The sequence below is a fragment of the Monodon monoceros genome, unplaced genomic scaffold, assembly GCF_005190385.1.
Source record: "Monodon monoceros isolate NGI ecotype Baffin Bay Population unplaced genomic scaffold, NGI_Narwhal_1 Super_Scaffold_9, whole genome shotgun sequence".
Taxonomy (NCBI): Eukaryota; Metazoa; Chordata; class Mammalia; order Artiodactyla; family Monodontidae; genus Monodon; species Monodon monoceros.
The window spans coordinates 48,924,839-48,943,623 of NW_021703786.1; the positions used below are offsets into that span (position 1 = coordinate 48,924,839).

General features: G+C 48.6%; 1 protein-coding gene across 3 annotated transcripts in view; it reads left to right on the plus strand.

Annotated features, from left to right (window-relative positions):
• ANKFY1 (ankyrin repeat and FYVE domain containing 1) overlaps positions 1-18,785 on the plus strand; it is a 76,823-nt gene that overhangs the window by 53,714 nt on the left and 4,324 nt on the right. The window contains exons 12-24 of one of the 3 annotated variants that reach the window (XM_029211424.1): positions 1,230-1,461; positions 2,417-2,515; positions 2,741-2,894; positions 3,642-3,810; positions 4,625-4,743; positions 5,549-5,705; positions 6,893-7,093; positions 8,661-8,837; positions 13,507-13,654; positions 14,142-14,232; positions 14,536-14,660; positions 16,157-16,303; positions 18,203-18,311. In XM_029211424.1, the coding sequence (XP_029067257.1) occupies positions 1,230-1,461; positions 2,417-2,515; positions 2,741-2,894; positions 3,642-3,810; positions 4,625-4,743; positions 5,549-5,705; positions 6,893-7,093; positions 8,661-8,837; positions 13,507-13,654; positions 14,142-14,232; positions 14,536-14,660; positions 16,157-16,303; positions 18,203-18,311 (1,928 nt within the window). Of the gene's footprint in view, positions 1-1,229; positions 1,462-2,416; positions 2,516-2,740; positions 2,895-3,641; positions 3,811-4,624; positions 4,744-5,548; positions 5,706-6,892; positions 7,094-8,660; positions 8,838-13,506; positions 13,655-14,141; positions 14,233-14,535; positions 14,661-16,156; positions 16,304-18,202; positions 18,312-18,785 lie in introns of those variants that run through there. The other 2 variants (XM_029211426.1, XR_003791899.1) reach the window with 2 other exon arrangements.

Genomic DNA, 18,785 nt, shown 5'->3' on the forward strand with positions numbered 1-18,785 from the left:
GGGAGGCTGTGTGGGGGGAAGGGCTGGAGCAGAAGACAGCCCGAGGAGGAGGCTGTAGGGAGAGGGTGGGGTGGGAAGGGGTCCACGGGGGAAAGAAATGAAAGAGCCAAATCCTTATCACCCGGTGAGATCACAGTGGCAGGACCCACAGGGGATCCCACACCGGGGAAGATCAAGAGGCGGCAATAAAAACACGTTAGCTAGAAATGAGGAAATTACAAAATCCGCTCAAAGCATTCAAAGTGGTTCCCTCTGGGAAGGGAGAATTTTTTTTAGGGAAAACAAGGTGAGATCTTGCTGTTTTTCACAGCAGGCCTTGTAGGTGAAGTTCTTGGACTCTAACAGTGAGGATGTGTAGCTTCTGTAGGAGCCGGTGCAGAGCAGTATGTTCAGTTTGTTTGGGTGAAAAGATCCAGTGTGTGTGTGTGTGTGTGTGTGTGTGTGTGTGTGTGTGTGTGTGTGTACAGGTGTACACGTATATGTATTCACACATATATACACATGTGTATATGTCTTTGTGTGAATATTCCGTCACTGGAGAGAAACATGAAGCTGGTAATAATGGTTCCTTCAGGGGAGGATAATTGGGTAGATGGGGGGGAAGGCATGAGGGGAAACTTCTTTTCAGTGTATACTCTTGCACCTTTTGAATATTGAATCAGGTACCTCTAATACCAATTAAAATTTTTTTAATTTTAAAAAGTGGGGGAAAGAGGTGTTTCTTGATCAGAATTCAAGATGAGGTTGGTACAAGCTGGTGAAAGAATCAGGGCATCAGTGTGCTGGAGGGGGTTGAAAAAGCTGTGACGGTCGACTGACAGCACCGCTTATCTGTGGGGCTGTGGATGTGAGGCTTTTCTGATTTCTACAGTGTTTATTTTAGTGATGCTCGGAGGTTGTCTGTTTAATAATAATAATGTATTATTTTTATAATTAGCAACATAATTCTAAAAACTAAGTGAAGGGTGGAAATGCAGAAGATGAGGACCCAGGGTGTTTGGAGGGTGCTTGGGAGGACATTGGAGGAACTAAGGATGATGGCACAGGAGAAAGGGAAGGAGAGGAGACCTGAAGAGTGGGACAGACCTCATGGAGCTGGTGACAGGATGAGCCGGGGGCTGTGCCTGGCACTGGGGACCTGAGTTGCAGCACGTAGGCTGTCTTTGTCCCTTTGTGAAGGGGCCTCCTAGGCTGAAGTGCTCTGACTGGGACTATTCATTTCTGTTCAGGGAGAAACCCCGTTGCACACGGCCTGTCAGCATGGCCTGGCCAACCTCACTGCAGAGCTTCTGCAGCAGGGAGCCAACCCAAACCTACAGACGGAGGAGGCCCTGCCTTCACCAAAGCAGCCTGCATCCTTGCCCAGCTCAGCGGACAGCAGCGTCTACCTGCAGACACCACTGCACATGGCGATTGCCTATAATCATCCAGATGTGGTGTCTGTCATCCTAGAGCAAAAAGGTAGGTAGTTAGGGATTACTGCCCATCACCGTGACCTTTGCACAGTGGTTTTGAGTAGTTAATGACAGAGTTGATGTTTCTTTTATTGGTGAGTTTTCTTACCCCAAAAATCCTTTGCGGTCAAACCAGATAAGCATATATTCTGGCTCTGGCTACTGTTTTTCTCTGTGTACGTTTTCAGGATGGGGCCTGCCCACTTCACCCGCGGGGTTAAGGTTTAGAGTCTCTGGCTGCTCCTCTGGTGTTTTGGGGTGTGGCCCCAGGCCACTTCAGTGCGGGTCAAGCAGAGTTCTGCCTTGGCGTGAGCACTGTCTCTGGAAACTCTGCCGCCGCCGGTCTTCCACGAGCTGGTCAGCTCTCTCGCCCACCTCTGAGCCTCCCTGGCAGGTGAACCATGAGAGAGGAGCCAGAAAGAGGGGCCGAGGGAAGCCCCTGCCACGAGGGAGGCCCGTTTGCCTCAGAAAGTCATCTTCCAATTTTTCTCTTTCCTGCCTTGAAATTTGTTTTACTCTTTCCTGTGTCCTTGTTAAGGCCGGCATCTTTTAGCACTGAGCTCATGGAAGGAAGTGGGGTGTTAGATAGGCCATGCCTTTTTCTTAGCCCACACAGGAGGTATACGATGGTAGGACTTATGTGTTAGGGAAATGTCACCAGGGCATTGTTTTGATCCTCTTTTCAGTAATCAAGTAATTAATGTGTGTTTCCATAGTGGACGCTGTTTTCCTTTTGTGAAGATTCAGTATTTTAACCTTTAAAACCATTCATTTTTCCTCATAAACTTTGCTTCAAAATATCAAATGTCTTGGCTTCCACTTCCCACAACAAGATTTATCAGTTCTCTGTATAGAAATGATCAGTCAGTCAGTTTGAAATTGAGCTGGTAGTCTCTTGAATACTTTAAATGGGATCCATGGGATGGTGAAATTAAGTGTTCTTTTTCTTTTAAAAAATTTAGCTAATGCTCTTCATGCCACCAACAACCTGCAAATTATTCCAGACTTCAGCCTCAAGGATTCCCGAGACCAAACTGTGCTGGGCCTGGCATTATGGACTGGTAAGGTGGTGCCAGGGGCTGCAGACAGTGGGCGCTAGAGGAAGGGAGGTGGAAGGGTTGGAGCTAATCATTTGTTGTAGGACAGCCTTTCTGTTTGGGTTCAGCCCGTAATATCCAGTGGAGAACTGCTGGCTTTGCAAAGTTGAGAGGGTGTTTGTTGTAGTAAGAGGTTAATGAAGTGGGAGAAGCTGAGCCCTCGTTAATCGGGGCTTGTCTCTTTCCCAGGCATGCACACGATCGCAGCCCAGCTGCTGGGCTCCGGGGCTTGCATCAACGACACCATGTCCGACGGGCAGACCTTGCTGCACATGGCCATGCAGCGGCAGGACAGCAAGAGCGCGCTCTTTCTCCTGGAGCACCAGGCAGACATAAACGTCAGGTGGGCTGGAACAGCAGTCCGCCACAGCACCAGGCCGCGTTTAGTTGAGACGGTTCATAGCCTTGCTTGTAGAAAAGAGTTTTGTTCCCTGTTAAAGGGAGAGAAACAGTGACTCTGAAAAAGTACCAATACAGTGTTGTAATTAAATGTAATCATAGACTCAGAAGGAGAATTGTGTGCTTTGCTCTTATTTGAACCTTTCGAGACCAGGGCACAATATTGCACAAATCTCATTAAAAAGGACAGTCCAAAATCAATTGTTTAAGTAGGAATTTTCAGTTATAATGAAGAACATTCCAACAGATGAGCTATCAAAAGGCTTGAGGGGCGAAAATACACAGTTAAATTTTTATTATTTTTGCTTTTTCAAAGGAATTTATCTTTATCTCCAATGTCACCTGACCCAGAATGACTGAGTGGGTGAAAGTGTTTTGTCAAGTGGGTAGTTGGGGTGACATTCTATTCAGATGCTGTTGAAAGCAGCTGTATGCCTGTAAGATTTCAGCATGCTGGGATGTTTGGCAGTTATCTTCTCTGTGCAATAGGATAGCCTGGCTGTATTTTTTAAAAAGACAGGAGGGACAGATGCTATTGACAGGTTAACTTTCTCTGAAAGAATATTAATGAATGTGGGTGAAGTGTGTTTAAGGGATACAGTGGACTCTGGCCTCTAGGATGCCCAGAAGGGCACGCTTTATCATTTGGCCCCAGATACAAACATTGGTTTTGGTGTCCATGTCCCAGCAGGACTCAGGATGGAGAGACGGCTCTTCAGCTGGCCATCAGAAATCAGCTTCCCCTTGTCGTGGATGCCATATGCACCCGAGGAGCTGACATGTCTGTGCCAGATGAGAAGGGGAACCCCCCACTGTGGCTTGCGCTGGCAAATAATCTGGAGGACATCGCATCCACTCTGGTGAGACAAGCTCAACTTCAGCTCCGTTTACACATGGGGACATTTTGTGTCAGAGATGGATTTGGGACCTCCGTAGCAATCATAAGGAGCATGAGATCTACCAAGTAACAGATTGGGTCAAGGACAAGCAGTCAAAAGTCATGTTAAAGAAGCTTGCGGTTCAACGTAGCCTTGGCCAACACCTTTTCGTAGGGTGTCTTTATCAAGAAAACTACCAAGAAAACTACCAAGAAGCAAGAGAGCTGAGGCATTTCCTCAGGGGTCTGCTCTGGTGGTGCCTTAACTGGCTGTGGGATGTCCTCACTGTCACCACAGTGATAAGTTCTCAAATCTCAGGTTTGTCCCCCTTATTCAGAAGACAGGCTCCAAAAGTGGAGGTAGCCCCAGAAGCTCATTTAGTTTTCTGAAGGGCCTGAAATGTGACATAAAGGCATTTTAAACCTGGGGGTTTTATCCAACTGTTCTTGAAATTACCTGCTGTTTACAGGTGTGTGTTACTGGGGGCTCGTGTGTGTGTATGCGGGCATTTGTGTGTGTTTTCTGTCCCTTCTAGGACACAGCTCTAGAGGGTACTAATCAAACATATCTTCCTTTTATTTCTCAAACCCCTCCCGCAGGACCTAGTGCAAAAACTTGCACTGAGCAGATTTTAATCAGTGTTTGTAAAACTAATGAATGGTACAGATTAAACTAAATCTCAGTTATCTATCTACTGTATCTCGCCTGAAAACTGTGTGCGTAGGGCTCACAGATGGTAATAAACGTGTTTACCTTTGCTTGGCAGTGCTTGTGAGTGACCTGTGTTTTCCTGCAGGTCAGACATGGCTGTGATGCCACGTGCTGGGGACCAGGGCCTAGTGGGTGCCTTCAGACCCTGCTGCATAGAGCCATTGATGGAAACGACGAGTCTACCGCCTGCTTTCTTATTCGCAGGTCTGAGAGGCCTGAGTATCCCTCCAGATCTTATTCAGTGTATTGCAAACTAGCCCTTTTCTCATTTACTCCAACTATAGTCTTGACCTGCCCGTAGCTAGCTTGACCTTTGTAATGAAGGCTAGAGAGGGTCATTGTTCTGTCAGATCAAGTCAGCCAGGGAGAGGGACTTATGTGCCCAGATCAAAGAATCTAAAAGCTAAGCCAACTTCCTGCTTTGGGAGCCATATAGGTCCCTGTAGTCACATCAGACCAGTTCACACAGTGAGACCGGGAGGCTGGGGTGGAGGAGACCGAATGGCCTCCGCAGGGCTCCACCAAGATGCCTGAGTCATGCCAGCCTCCACGGCCTCAGAGTGCAGGAGGTGTGGGAGGTGAGGTTATTCAGGAAAGCTTTAGAGCAGTAATTCTCAAACTTTAAATGCATGCAGGTCCCCTGGGGGAGTTTTTAAGAGTTCTGATACCCACGTTGCCCCCAGGAGCAATTGCCAAAGAATCTATGGGAGCAAGGGAATTCCCTAGCAGTCCAGTGGTTAGGACTCTGCGCTTCCAGTGCAGGGGCCCGGGTTCCATCCCTCATCGGGGAACTAAGATCCTGCAAGACATGTGGCGTGGCCAAAAATAAAAGAAAAAAATCTGTGGGAGCAGGACACACGCACCAGTATTTGAGGCCAAGAACCAAGGACTGCAGTCCCTGGTGGTGGCAGCCTTTCTGTTGGGTTGGATAAGGCTGCTGCTTTACACCTGTTAGCATGCCTTCAGGCTCGGGGAAGCATGCGTTCCTTTTACTTCCCCTTCCTTTCAGTGGCTGCGATGTGAATAGTCCCAGACAACCTGGTGCTAATGGAGAAGGAGAGGAAGAGGCCAGAGATGGGCAGACCCCCTTGCATTTGGCAGCCTCCTGGGGGCTGGAAGAGACGATACAGTGTCTTCTGGAGTTTGGTGCCAATGTAAATGCACAGGTAAGGAGAGTGTCTCTTTTGCAGGAAGATGGATGGTAACCCCAGAATCGGGGAAATCACCTCTTATGGCCAGGGACCTTGCAGAGTCTCTGGTCTCGGGCCTCTGCTTTTCCATGAATGGGCCTAAGGGACGGACACATGAAGTGACTGTCTCTTGGGTCATGTAGCCTGTCTAGCAGTTTTAATGATTTCAGGTTAAGACTTTTCGTCTCTTTGCCTTTGTCCTTTCTACAAAGTGAGGAAGATTCGTTCAATCAACTTTTCTTTGCCTCCTGTCCACATTAGTTACAGATTTCCATTGAGAATTTGTTCCTATCCCAAGCTGAGTACTGTGTTTAGGAAAATGTTCTAGTAGCTCAATAGGGCATCCCTGAGTTACGTTCCTTGATGCTTTTCAACGTTCTAGCCTGTAAAGATTTGTGTGCAGCGGACTTCCCTGGCAGTCCAGTGGTTAAGGTTCTTCTAATACAGGGGATGGGTTCGATCCCTGGTTGGGGAACTAAGATCCCACGTGCCGCACGGTGCGGCCAAAAACAGAAAAGATTTATCTGGCCCTGCAGCCAGATAAGTAGTGGTTTAACTTAGAGGTGAGGGTGACTGCAGCTTTTTATATATATATATATATATAAATTTATTTATTTTATTTATTTATATTTGGCTGCGTTAGGTCTTCGTTGCTGCAACGTGGGCTTTCTCTAGTTGCGGCAAGCGGGGGCTACTCTTCGTTGCGGTGCGCAGGCTTCTCGTGATGGCTTCTCTTGTTGCAGAGCACGGGCTCTAGGTGCGTGGGCTTCAGTAGTTGTGGCTCGCGCGCTCTAGAGCGCAGGCTCAGTAGTTGTAGCACACGGGCTTAGTTGCTCTGCGGCATGTGGGATCTTCCCGGACCAGGGCTTGAACCTGTGTGTCCTGCATTGGCAGGCGGATTCCGAACCACTTCACCACCAGGAAAGCCCATATCACAGCTTTTCTAAACCAAATGTGTTTGTGCCCCTGGTCACTGGAGCGTGGAGGTAACGGGGAGTGGCTGTCAGTCATCTTTGTCTTTGGCCTCTTGAAAAGCTGATTTCAAATACAGAGTGGCAGTATTGATTCTCAGAACTGAATTCTGTTTACAGGTTATTCCCCTTCATATTTTTCCTGGGTTTTATCTTTGCTTGGACATTGAAATCTGTGCCTTGTCCCCACAGGATGCAGAAGGAAGAACGCCTGTCCATGTGGCCATCAGCAACCAACATGGCGTCATCATTCAGCTGCTGATTTCCCACCCTGACATCCACCTGAATGTCCGAGACAGGCAGGGCCTGACCCCCTTTGCCTGTGCCATGACCTACAAGAACAACAAGGCAGCCGAGGCCATCCTGAAACGAGAGTCCGGGGCTGCTGAGCAGGTGAGTGACCGGCACCCAACATTCTCCATGGCGCCCCAAGCACTAAACATGTGTCACCAACTAAACAGGGCTCTTCTCGTTAAAGACATTTGTACTCCCCTTAAATTTTGGCCATTCAGATGTCCTGTCAGTGCTGGATGGAATGTGCCTGCTCTGCCCTGCATGCCAGCCACCTGCTGGTGCCATGTGTAGAAGGGAGCTGGTGGAGGCTGGGCCCAGTGACGGGAATTCTGTGCTTGTACAACTGAGGGCATTCTTTGCTTTTGCTGGGTGGTTTACTTGCCCTAGTAATGAATGTCTTAAAAGGGTTAAATTGAACTTGAGCTTTTGGTGTCATGTTGGGTTTTAGAGGAGCTGTCAGCATTCAGCTTAGCAGGCTCAGTTGTCCTTGTTGTGGATGGTGAGCTGTTGACCTGCAACATCAGACTGGGCGGGAAAGGACAGAGGCAACTGATTTAAGGCGGGAGCTGGGATGGGTTTGTGAAGTCAGTTCTCAGACACTTGAATCTCCATCCAGCACTTTATATGTCTATTTACGCCAAGATTTACGAGTAGCCATTTATGAAGGTAAATTGGAAACTTGGGACCTGAACAGAAGTACTAACACGGGTGGAGAATTTTGCTTTGTATTTCAGGCTTCCGTACATCCCTTTTCTTCAGCATTTGCCTCAGTGTGACTGATCGAGTAGGTGTTGACCTCACCCTTGCTCACATGGGGTAAAATGTTCATGAATGGAGATAGTCATTTCACATTTCCTCCCCATCTAGCATGAAACCGGTGCTGTTGATCGAAGTCCTTTGCAGATATGTTGCTGTGTGTGTGTGTGTGTGTGTGTGTGTGTGTAGCATATGTGTGTGTGTGTGTGTGTGTGTGTGTGTGTGTGTGTAGCATATGTGTCTCCCTCACTTCCTCCTGAGCCCTCACACTGATATGGCAGCTCTGGTAGCTGTAGTGTCCTGTGTGGTTTGATGAGAGTGAGCTTCTGTCTGCTTTACATCAGTGGTGCAAAGTCTATGACATACCATTGGCGGCCTCCCCCAACATGTATTATTATCCTGTAGCTCAGTGAAAGAGGAGACTTTCTGGAAATTTCTGAAGGTTTGTTTGGCTGCTCAAGGGTCAGGCTGGCATTGCAGCTGTGGTTTTTAGAATTCTGGGTGCTTGTTTTAGCCAAAGCAGGAAACGCCCAAAGCCGATGTCCACCATTGCCTTTCCCCATGCATCCCAGGATTCTGGTGCTTTCCTTTCCCTGTCCTTCAGGTTGTCTCTTTCTTGGCCTTCCAAGTCCACTCCTGCTTCAGGAGGATGCTGGGGCAGCTTGGGTTAGCTCCCTTTTTCTGACCACGCACATGTGGTCACACGCATAAATACGCTGTGTGGGTCTATGGTGGGGTGTGGGGCGTGGGGTGTAGCGCGACATTGAGTGTTGGTTCTTGGGAGGGAGCTTCTGGAGCTGAGGGAGGACTACACCGTGGCCCCTCCAGTGGTCAGTGCAGCTCGCGGGTGCTCAGGAGGCCCTCTTGCAGGGGGAGCCCACAATATTTTGGTTCCCACTTGTTGCCTTAGGTGGATAACAAGGGCCGGAATTTTCTTCACGTGGCAGTTCAGAACTCTGATATCGAAAGTGTGCTCTTCCTGATCAGCGTCCAGGCTAACGTGAATTCCAGAGTCCAGGATGCTTCCAAGTTGACCCCTTTGCACCTTGCTGTCCAAGCAGGCTCAGAGATTATTGTCCGCAATTTGGTAAGTGTCGCTGAAACATTATCGCATGAAACGTGTGGACAAAGCATGTTGTAGAGTGTGTGCGGACTCTCATCACAGGTGTTTGGCCAGGTATTGTGAAAGGCCAGCAGGAATTTGGGGAGGTAGCCGGTACACTAAGGAAAGCAGGTGTGTCTGTGGGCAGCGTGTCCTGAGTGCCCAGTGGGCAGGCAGATACTGGAGTGAGGCCGCGAGGGAAGGTGGCGTGTGGGTGGCGGTGGCAGGGTGGGAGCATCAAGGGAAGGGAGGTCACTTCCGTTGACTGCCGGCTCTGTGTCAGGCGCTCAGCTGGTGCTTTCCAGCGAGCGTGCGCACGCTCTCCCTCTCCCTCCCCTCCCTCCCTCTCCCCCCTCCCCCCTCCCCCCCCACTTTCTTGTTTTCATGAGTTTTTAAATCTTTTTTGGGGGTATAATTGACAAACAACATTAAGTTAGCTTTAGGTATACAACATTGATTTGGTATTTGTATATTTTGCAAAATGATCAACACGAGTCTCGTTAACATCTGTCACCATATGTAGTTACAATAAATTTTTTTCCTGTGATGAGGATTTTTAAATTTACTCTCTTAGCAACTCTCAGATATACACCACAGTTTATTCACTGTAGTCACCATGCTGTGCATCACACCCCCGTGACTTACTTATTTTGTAACTGGAAGTTTGTGCCTTTTGACCCCCTTTACCCATTTTGCCCGGCCCTCACCCCTGCCTCTGGCAACCACTAGTCTACTCTCTGAATCTGTGAGCTTGGGGGTTTTTTGTTGTCTATTTTGTAAACTCCACATGTGAGGTCATACGGTATTTGTCTTTCTCTTTCTGACTTATTTCACTTAGCATAATGCCCTCAAGGTCCAGCCATGTTGCTGCAAAAGATTCCGTTCCTTTTTACGGCTGAGTAGTACTCATTGTATATACATAACACAGCTCTTTACCCATCCCTCCGTCACAGATACTTAGGTCGCTTCCATATCTTGGCTGCTGCAAATAATGCTGCAATTAAGCATGGGTGCGTATATCTTTTTGAATTAGTGGGGGTTTTTTTTGGAAAAATACCCAGAAGTGGAATTATTAGATCGTATGGTAGATGTATGTTGAATTTTTTGAGGAACCTTCATACGTTTTTCCTTAGTGGCTACACCAATTTACATTCCCACCAGCAATGCACGAGGCTTCCCTTTTCTCCACATCCTTGCCAACACTTGTTACTGATAATAACCATTCTAACAGGTGTGAGGTGATATCTCATGGGCTTTTAAAAAATGTTTATTTATTATTTACTTATTTGTTTATTTTGGCTGCATCGGGTCTTAGTTGCAGCATGTGTGGGATCTTCCTTGTGGCATGTGGGATCTTTTTTTTTTTTGGTTGCAGCATGTGGACTTCTTAGTTGCAGCATGCATGCGGGATCTAGTTCCCAGACCAGGGATCGAACCCAGGCCCCCTGCATTGGGAGCTCGGAGTCTTACCCACTGGACCACCAGGGAAGTCCCTCTCACTGTGGTTTTGATTTACATTTCCCTGATGATTAGTAATGTAGAGCATCTTTTCATGTACCTGTTGGCCATCTGTATGTCTTCTGTGGAAAAATATGTATTCAGATCCTGTGCCCATTTTTAATTAGATTGTTTTTCCCTTGCTGTGCAGAAGCTTTTTAGTTTGTAGTCCCAGTTTTTTATTTTTGCTTTTGTTGCATTTGCTTTTGGTGTCAGATATAAAAAACTATCACCAGTACTGATGTCAGGGAGCTTACTGCATCTTAATTCTCAAAACTACTCAGAGGGATGTAGGAAATGTTTTACATTTTACAAAGGAGAAAATTTAATCTCAAAGAATTTTCTTCCCTCAAGAATATCAGTGGACTTCCCCGGTGGTGCAGTGGTCGAGAATCCGCCTGCCATTGCAGGGGGGCATGGGTTCGATCCCTGGTCCGGGAAGATCCCACATGCTGCGGAGCAACTAAGCCCGTGTGTCACAACTACTGAGCCTATGCTCTAGAGCCCGCGAGCCACAACTACTGAAGCCCGCGTGCTACAGTTACTGAAGCCCGCGCACCTAGAGCCCGTGCTCCGCAACAAGAGAAGTCACTGCAATGAGAAGCCCCCACTTGCCACAACTAGAGAAAGCTCACAGGCAGCAATGGATGAATGAATGAATAGATAGATAGATAAATAAGAAAGAAAGAAGGGAGGGAGGGAGGGAGGGAAGGAAGGAGGGAGGAAGGGAAGGAGGGAGGGAGGGAGGAAGGACGGACCAAAGGAAGGAAGGAAGGGAGGGAGGGAGGGAGGGAGGGAGGACCAAAGGAAGGAAGGAAGGAAGGGAGGGAGGGAGGGAGGAAGGAAAATCAACTAGCTAGTAGTACAGCTGGGAATTTGGCCATTTCTGTTTGACCCCAAAGCCTGTCTTTTCCAGGACAACTTAATGCCACCCAGGCAGGGGAAGGGCCTGAGCAAAGATGTGGAGACTGGAAAGTGCATGTGGTTTTTCAAGTGGCAAAGTTTGGTTGAAATTTGAGCAGAGTAGAAGGAGATGTGGTTGGAGAGAGAGGTAGAAACCAGGTCATGGGGTCTCATATTTCAAACCAAGAACTGTGAGCGGCGTTCATCCTTTCAGTAGTAGAGTGTTTGAGCTGAGAGCGTGGTCCAGAGCCAAGACCAGGCCTCCACGTCACCTGGCTGGCTTACAGAGCCGCCACTTGCTGCTGCCTCCCATCGGAACTGACCGCTCGAGCACTTGCCCAGCCTTTGGTGCCCTGCCAGTTTTGTTTTTGAAGAATTCTTTTTAGGAAAATCTTTATGACTTGACATGTGTTGGAGCTGAGAGAGCCTCTGCCTTGGGGGTGGGGTGTGAGGGTGTGGGGGCAGTGTCAGCAGAGAAGAGGCCTAGGGGAGGCAACCGCAGGGAAGGATGGACTGGAGAGTGATGAGGAGGTGGGTCTGACAGATGCCGGGTGCAGACTGGATGTGGGGAGCAGCGAAGGAGGCAGACGTGAATAGGGAGTTGCGCCCCGTGTGTGTCAGTCTGCCTGCCACCCTGGGCACCTAGGCGTTTTGAGGGTCAGGGCCCCTTCCTCAGGGTCATGCCTCTGTCTTACTAAGGCTTGATCTTGCAGGTGATTGGAGTCCCTAGAAACAGCTGATCTTCCAAACAATGGCCATGTAGTCCTTTGTCTATGAATCGGTGTAGCTTAATGTTGGAACCTGTTCACACTGAAACAGTGCCTTTCTCCACTGAGAAAGGTTAGGGTTAGCGATGACCCTAGCACAGCACTCAAGACCATGAATACCCCTCTATGGCATGTCCTATTTGGACCTATGAGTGATTTGACCAGGCACCCAGAGGTCTGGGGGGCTGGGACTTGGAAGTCAGGGTCAGAACCAGAGAAGCTGATCACTGCCTAGATTTTCCCAGAGGCAGAGTGCCTGCACACACAGACAAAGGAACCAAAGATGGCTGCAGACCTCAGGAGAGGCAAACTGGGCTTTGACTGCAAAGTAGAGTTTCTGTTCTGTTAACTTTACTAGGAAGTGGATGATGAATGAACTTCAGATACTAAATGAATATATAGACACTATTTAAAGGACCTTCCTGCCTTTGATTCTGTAATTCTTTGTGTTGCTTGCTTTCTTTTAAAAAAAATAATTTTAAAAAGTACATTTTTATTGTGGATTTATTTATATCCCTTAAAGCATGTAAGGATATAAAGCAGTTAGTAACTCCCTTTCACTCCTGACTCTTCCCTGAGTTTGGCGTGTATGCTTTTAAACACCTTCACAGTTTGTGTATGTTTGTGTGTGTATATATAGTTCTCTTATGTCTGTCTCACCAAATGGAATCACACTATCTTCCTGTCTTCTAACGTGCCTTTTTAAATTTAAATTTTATTTATTTATTTATTTATTTATTTATTATTTATTTATGGTAAGCGCGGGCCTCTCACTGTTGTGGCCTCTCCCGTTGCGGAGCACAGGCTCCGGACGCGCAGGCTCAGCCGCCATGGCTCACGGGCCCAGCCGCTCTGCGGCACGTGGGATCTTCCCGGACCGGGGCACGAACCCGCGTCCCCTGCATCGGCAGGCAGACTCTCAACCACTGCGCCACCAGGGGAGCCCTATTTTTTTATTTTTATTTTTTGTTTTTTTGATAGTTAAGTAGTGGATTTATTTAGAGAGAAACACACTCCACAGACAGAGTGTGGGCCATCTCAGAAAGCAAGAGAGGCCTAACTTGCCTTTTTTTTAAACTTACTATAGCATAGATATCCTTTCATGTTAAACCATAAATTTTTAACATCTTAGTGGCTACCAGTGCTATTGTTTGTATATATTATAATTTCTATAAATCTTTTCTGCAGTCTCGTTTTACTGTTACACGCAGTGGACATCCTTATATAGTGCACTGCAGTCCTGTGTAGTTTAATATACTGAAGTCTTAGAATTTCTGTGTCCTAGGGAATGGCTTTTTAAACATTTTGATAATTGCCAGTTTGCCCTTGGGATAGGTTTCGCTGGCCTGTGCCTCACCAGGAGTTTGCTCCCAGCTTTGCCAGCATGGCAGACTCTGTGGATGCCAGGAGATAGGCAGGCTTGGTCCCTTACACAGGACCTTGGTTGGTTGTGGTAGAACGGCTGATCATGTAATCAACTTCAACAGCTTCTTGCAGGAGCCAAAGTGAATGAATTAACCAAGCACCGCCAGACCGCCCTCCATCTTGCTGCCCAGCAGGACCTGCCCACCGTTTGCTCAGTCCTCTTGGAGAATGGAGTGGACTTCGCTGCTGTGGATGAGAATGGAAATAATGGTAACTTCCAGTCATTCCCCGTGTGCAGTGCTGAGTGCCTCGAGCAGTCCCTCCCTTCTGGGGTTGGAGGGGCACTGCCCCCTTGGGTCTGCTCCCCTGCCCAGAGGTTGGCTCTTACAGGGGCAGTGCTGTGACAGGAAATGCTCTGAGCCAGGCATGCACCCTGGCTCAGAGCATGCAACTACCACCCTGACCAGGGCCTGAGCAACCTCCTGATGTGAGTGGTAACCCTGGAAGCCTAAATGGCTTCTTGTGAAACCATTGAATCTCATCTTTGGATAACGGCAGAGGCAGAAAGTGGATCTTAGGAGGTTGCATTTAGGACTCATTCTTGGGGATGGTGAGGCATGGAAAGGATGGTTCTGTGAGTGGACAGTGGCTGCTCTGGCCGAGTCCCATTTAGAGGGAGGTTTGTTGAGGGTGAGGAAGAGTCGAGATTTTCTCTCTGTGCTTCTGGGCTTGCCCTGTAAGAGAGTTTCCTCCCCAGCTCTTCATCTCGCTGTCATGCATGGCCGGCTCAACAACATCCGGGTCCTCCTGACAGAGTGCACCGTGGATGCTGAAGCCTTTAATCTACGGTGAGTGTGTGTGGTTCAGAGCAGAGGCCAGAGCTCCACGTCCCCTGGCCTGCCCCTCCGAGCTGGTGGTCACGGGCACTTTGTATTAGCCCCAGGGGCATGCTGCAGAACTGTCCACTAGGGCCCTTGACCAGCCTTTAGTACCCCGGAATTTTTCTTTCTGAAAATACTTTTTAGGAAAACTTTTATGATTATTGTGTCCTTTAGATTTATCCAGCATCACAGAGTTCTGAAAATCCCATTTCTCTTGTGCATGATGGCTGTGGCAGATATATCCCTAACTTTTCCAACTTGTTTTATCAGAGGCCAGTCGCCACTGCACATTTTGGGACAATATGGCAAGGAGAACGCAGCAGCCATCTTTGATCTCTTCTTAGAGTGTATGCCTGAGTATCCTCTGGATAAACCAGATGCAGAAGGAAACACAGGTATGTAATAAGGTTTTTGTCTGTCCTGTCTCACTGGTGTTCCTTGCTTCCTAGAAAAATAAGAGCCCATGCCGAAAAACAAGACACCCATGCCGTTACTTAAGGACATTCAGCCCAGTGGGCTGGGCTCTGTGAGAACCTGTCACTGATTCCTGACTAGGAATTCGGCAGTGTCTGATTTTAGGCACAAGCACATCTGAAGTGGGGCTAGTGCTCCAAAGCCATATCCACGTCCAGACAGGCCTGCCCACCTGTTTTTATTGCCCTCATCTACCTCGTATCCAGTCAACTAGATCCCTACCCAAGCTTCCAGATCCCAAGAGAGAGAGGAAATATAGCCACCTCACAGGTGCTTCAGAAGGAGGAAATGTGCTACAGTGCGTATTTATGTGTTTTGAAAAAGTGGCATGTTATATACAGATGAGGGCTGATGTCTAATTGAGGGGTTTAGTAAACAGGCCTCTGTCATGGTAGTGCTCTAGCCACCCACAATCACTATGTTAATTTGTGTAGCTTTCATAGTGTTTTTGATGGACTTTTGCATTCGTCTTCTTGTTGAATACTCGCAACAACCTTATAAGGTAAGCAGTGTGTATAGTGTGTCCCCATTTTTCAAGTAAGGAAACAAAGATGAAACCCAAATCTCTTTCTCCCTAGCCCAGGGCTCTCTGAGCTCTTTGCTGCTGCTGTATTCCCATTCATTCCCCATCATTGCCAGACAGAACCTCATGGCCTTTGGCAGCAATGCAGTCACCAAAGGGTGTCCCAAACCTTAGCATGGGACCAAATATTTTGTCATCAGTTCTTGGCCTTGGGAAGAGTTCTTGGCCTTGATACATAAACGTGTTTTTTAAGCCAGCAGTGGTGAGCCTGAGCTTCAGAGGAGTCAGCCCTGGGCGTGAGCTGCTGGACCCAGAGCCTACTGCAGTGAGCACCGTTGTCCAGGAGCAGGTGAACAGGCAGGCAGGTGCTTCCTGCCCCAGTAGGGAGGGCCAGCAGGGTGGCCTGGCCAGAGCCCGGGTGCCCACCAGGCCTGCTCCTGCACAGGAGAGAGGCTCCACGGGGTAGAAGAACTTCCTGGTGCAGGTTTACAGCACTAATCTATTGTTTTCTCCGTGTGTACACACCTCACGAGTCTTCAGAGTTAGGTACATCGTGTGAAAAGAGCTTTGTCCCCCACCCCCCAGTGTTTTATGCCAGAGGAAGGCAGCTGAAACAGTGGTATATTTTCCCTTCAGTGTGTGACCCCTCCTCAGTGCTCTTGTGGCCAGAGCTCTGAATGGGCAGGAGTGTGTCTCTGGAGCTGGAGCTGCTCTGGACCCCCTGGCTCGTGGCCGGGTCCTTGGCTGCAAGATGCTGCAGATCCTCTGCGGAGCTGTCACGAGAGCCCCAGGGCCCTTGTGTGTCAGTGGGGACTTTGCCAACACGTGTCCTGCCAGGGTTCTGTCCTGCCCTCGGCGGTGGGAAGTAGCCCTGCCTGTGGTTTTGTTTTCCAGTGCTGCTCTTGGCGTACATGAAAGGGAACGCCAACTTGTGCCGTGCCGTCGTCCGCTCGGGTGCTCGCCTGGGGGTGAACAACAACCAAGGGGTCAACATCTTCAACTACCAGGTCGCCACCAAGCAGCTACTGTTTAGACTCTTAGGTGAGTGGCCCACTTTCTGCTCTTCCCATGCAAGCACAGTGACGGCGTTGATTATCTGGATGTATTGGTGACCTTGAAATCTCGTAATGACTTGCTTCACGATCTGAACCAGCAGTTTTCCAGGCACCATATGGTTTAGGACTTTGTGAATGCCATGCAGGGCCTTTGAGCAGCAGTGGGAGGGTCACTTTTGGAAATCTGGTTTATTGGGTGTCCCGCTTTGGGGCTCCCGTCAGTTTCCCACGTCCCCAGATCCCACCAGAAACCTGTCAGCTCCAGGCATTCCCCCTTCCCACGGTTCCCGACTGCATGTCTGCACACCCTTTGTCCTTCAGCCGATGCCGCTTCTCTGCGTCCTTCAGAATTGCCTTCTGGTTCAGCCCCACTGACTTCCTCCTCTGTGTCCCTTTTGTGGCGAGGAGAGCTTCACGCTTGATGATGTCATATTGCAAGTCTTTACTTGTCCCCATTGAAGTAGCAGAAAGACTCAGAATGCCTCAAGTGCCACTGTGCTGTCATCACCCACAGTGCAGGTGGAACGGGGTTCTTAGCCCCACGGTATGTGCAGAGAAACGAGCTCAGACATACTTAGTAGCTGTGTGACCTTGATGTAGGTGACTTGCCCAAGGTCACAAAGCTGGTTTGTAGCAGAGCCAGCACCAAAGTGCGGTGTTGCTATAGCTAGTCTACTCTCTGCCGTGCTCTTGGTCAACCTTCTAGGAGCTCAGATCAGGAACCCACACCATCTGCAGTGCTGGCATGTGGAAGGTGCTTGGTGACAATTGATTCCTCCCCGTGAGCTCAGTCTCCTTCTGTGCATGGAGCACTCGAAGCAGTGCCGGCATGTGGTTAGAGAAATGCTAGTGGTTGCTGCTGTCACCTACACTGGTAACTTCCAGCCGAGTGCCCCACAGCTTCCACAGACTCAAAACTGAACTCCTCTGCTGCGCTGCTTCTCTCTGATGTCTCTTCCCTGCCAGTGGCCCCACCTCAGACTCAGTCACTCTGTCCAGAAACCTGGGAATCACCTTCGTCTCCTTCCTGCTCCCTGCCTCCCTCTCACCCCCGACTTGTGTTCAGTCACCAGACCTGACGGATTCTGTCCCCTTCATTGCTCTTGTCTGGTCCCTCCATCCCCGTTCCCCTTACCATGGGGCCCCTGCCAGTCTTTCCAGCTGTTGGTCTGCCCTCTCCCTGCCATACCATCCCTGACTGCATGTGTTTCCCCCACAGACACTGTGCTGTTTCACTGCCTTAAGACTGTTTCCTTCCTACCCCCGTCTGCCTGGCAGACACTGGTTCTCCATATTTTCCTGTGTGCCACTTTCCCTGACCTACTTAGAATATAGACAGACCTCGGTCAGTTCCCAACCACCACAATAAAGTGAATATTGCAATAAACTAAGTCACACAAATATTTTTGGCTTCCCAGCGCATATAAAAGTTCTATTTACATTGTACTGTAGTTTATTGCGTATGCAGTGGCACTGTCTGAAAGTCAATGTATATACCTCAATTGAAAAATACTTCACTGTTAAAAAATGCCAAAATAAAATAGTAACATCAAAGATCACTGATCACAGATCATCATAACAAATATAATAATAATGAAAAAGTTTGAAATTTTTGAGAATTACCAAAGTGTGACAGAGACATGAAGTAAGAAAATGCTCTTGGAAAAATGGCACCGCTAGACTTGCTCAATGCAGGGTTGCCACAAACCTTCAATTTGTAAAAAGTACGATATCTGCAAAGCGCAATAAAAGGAAGCGTGCCTATATGTTGCTTTCTTATCCTTCACGTCCCTCTGCGACGTGTTGCTTTATTTACTGGGCCATTTCCCTGCTACTTCTGAGCCCCAGGTCTGGCTGGGCACAGTCGGTATCTGACAGGAACTAGTCTTGTGCTGTGTTGCAGATATGCTGTCCAAGGAGCCTCCGTGGTGTGACGGCTCCAATTGCTATGAGTGTACTGCCAAGTTTGGAGTCACAACTCGCAAACATCACTGGTAAGACTGTCCCCGCCCACCCCCCACCAATCACTTGCCAGAGGAATAAGGGGATTTCTGCTATACCATTGCTGCTGCCTTTTCCCATGGTAAACTATGAACTTGCCAGGGCCCTGTACTCTCCTGGGCAAAACTTGACCACACGGAGCAATGAGGTGACGGGACCCTGCACACTTCTAGTGATGTACAGAGGCCAGCGGGCACTCAGACTGATGGCTTTCCTGCTGAATGCTGGGGTTCACAGTGCTAGGTGGCCTGTCAGGCCTCCTGTCATCTTAGCCAGGCTTCCTGCTTGCAGTGAAGCTGAGTTGATTGCTGCGCTCCCAGGACGTGTGCTTCCCAGCCTGAGCACAGGCCACTGTCCTGAGAACTGAGGAGCTGTTCCCATTACAGGGAGATGCTTCTTTGGCTCTTGCTGAGCCTTTCTTGAGCTTTAAAGAAAGAGGCTTCTCCAGGATCACTTTAACGTAATTA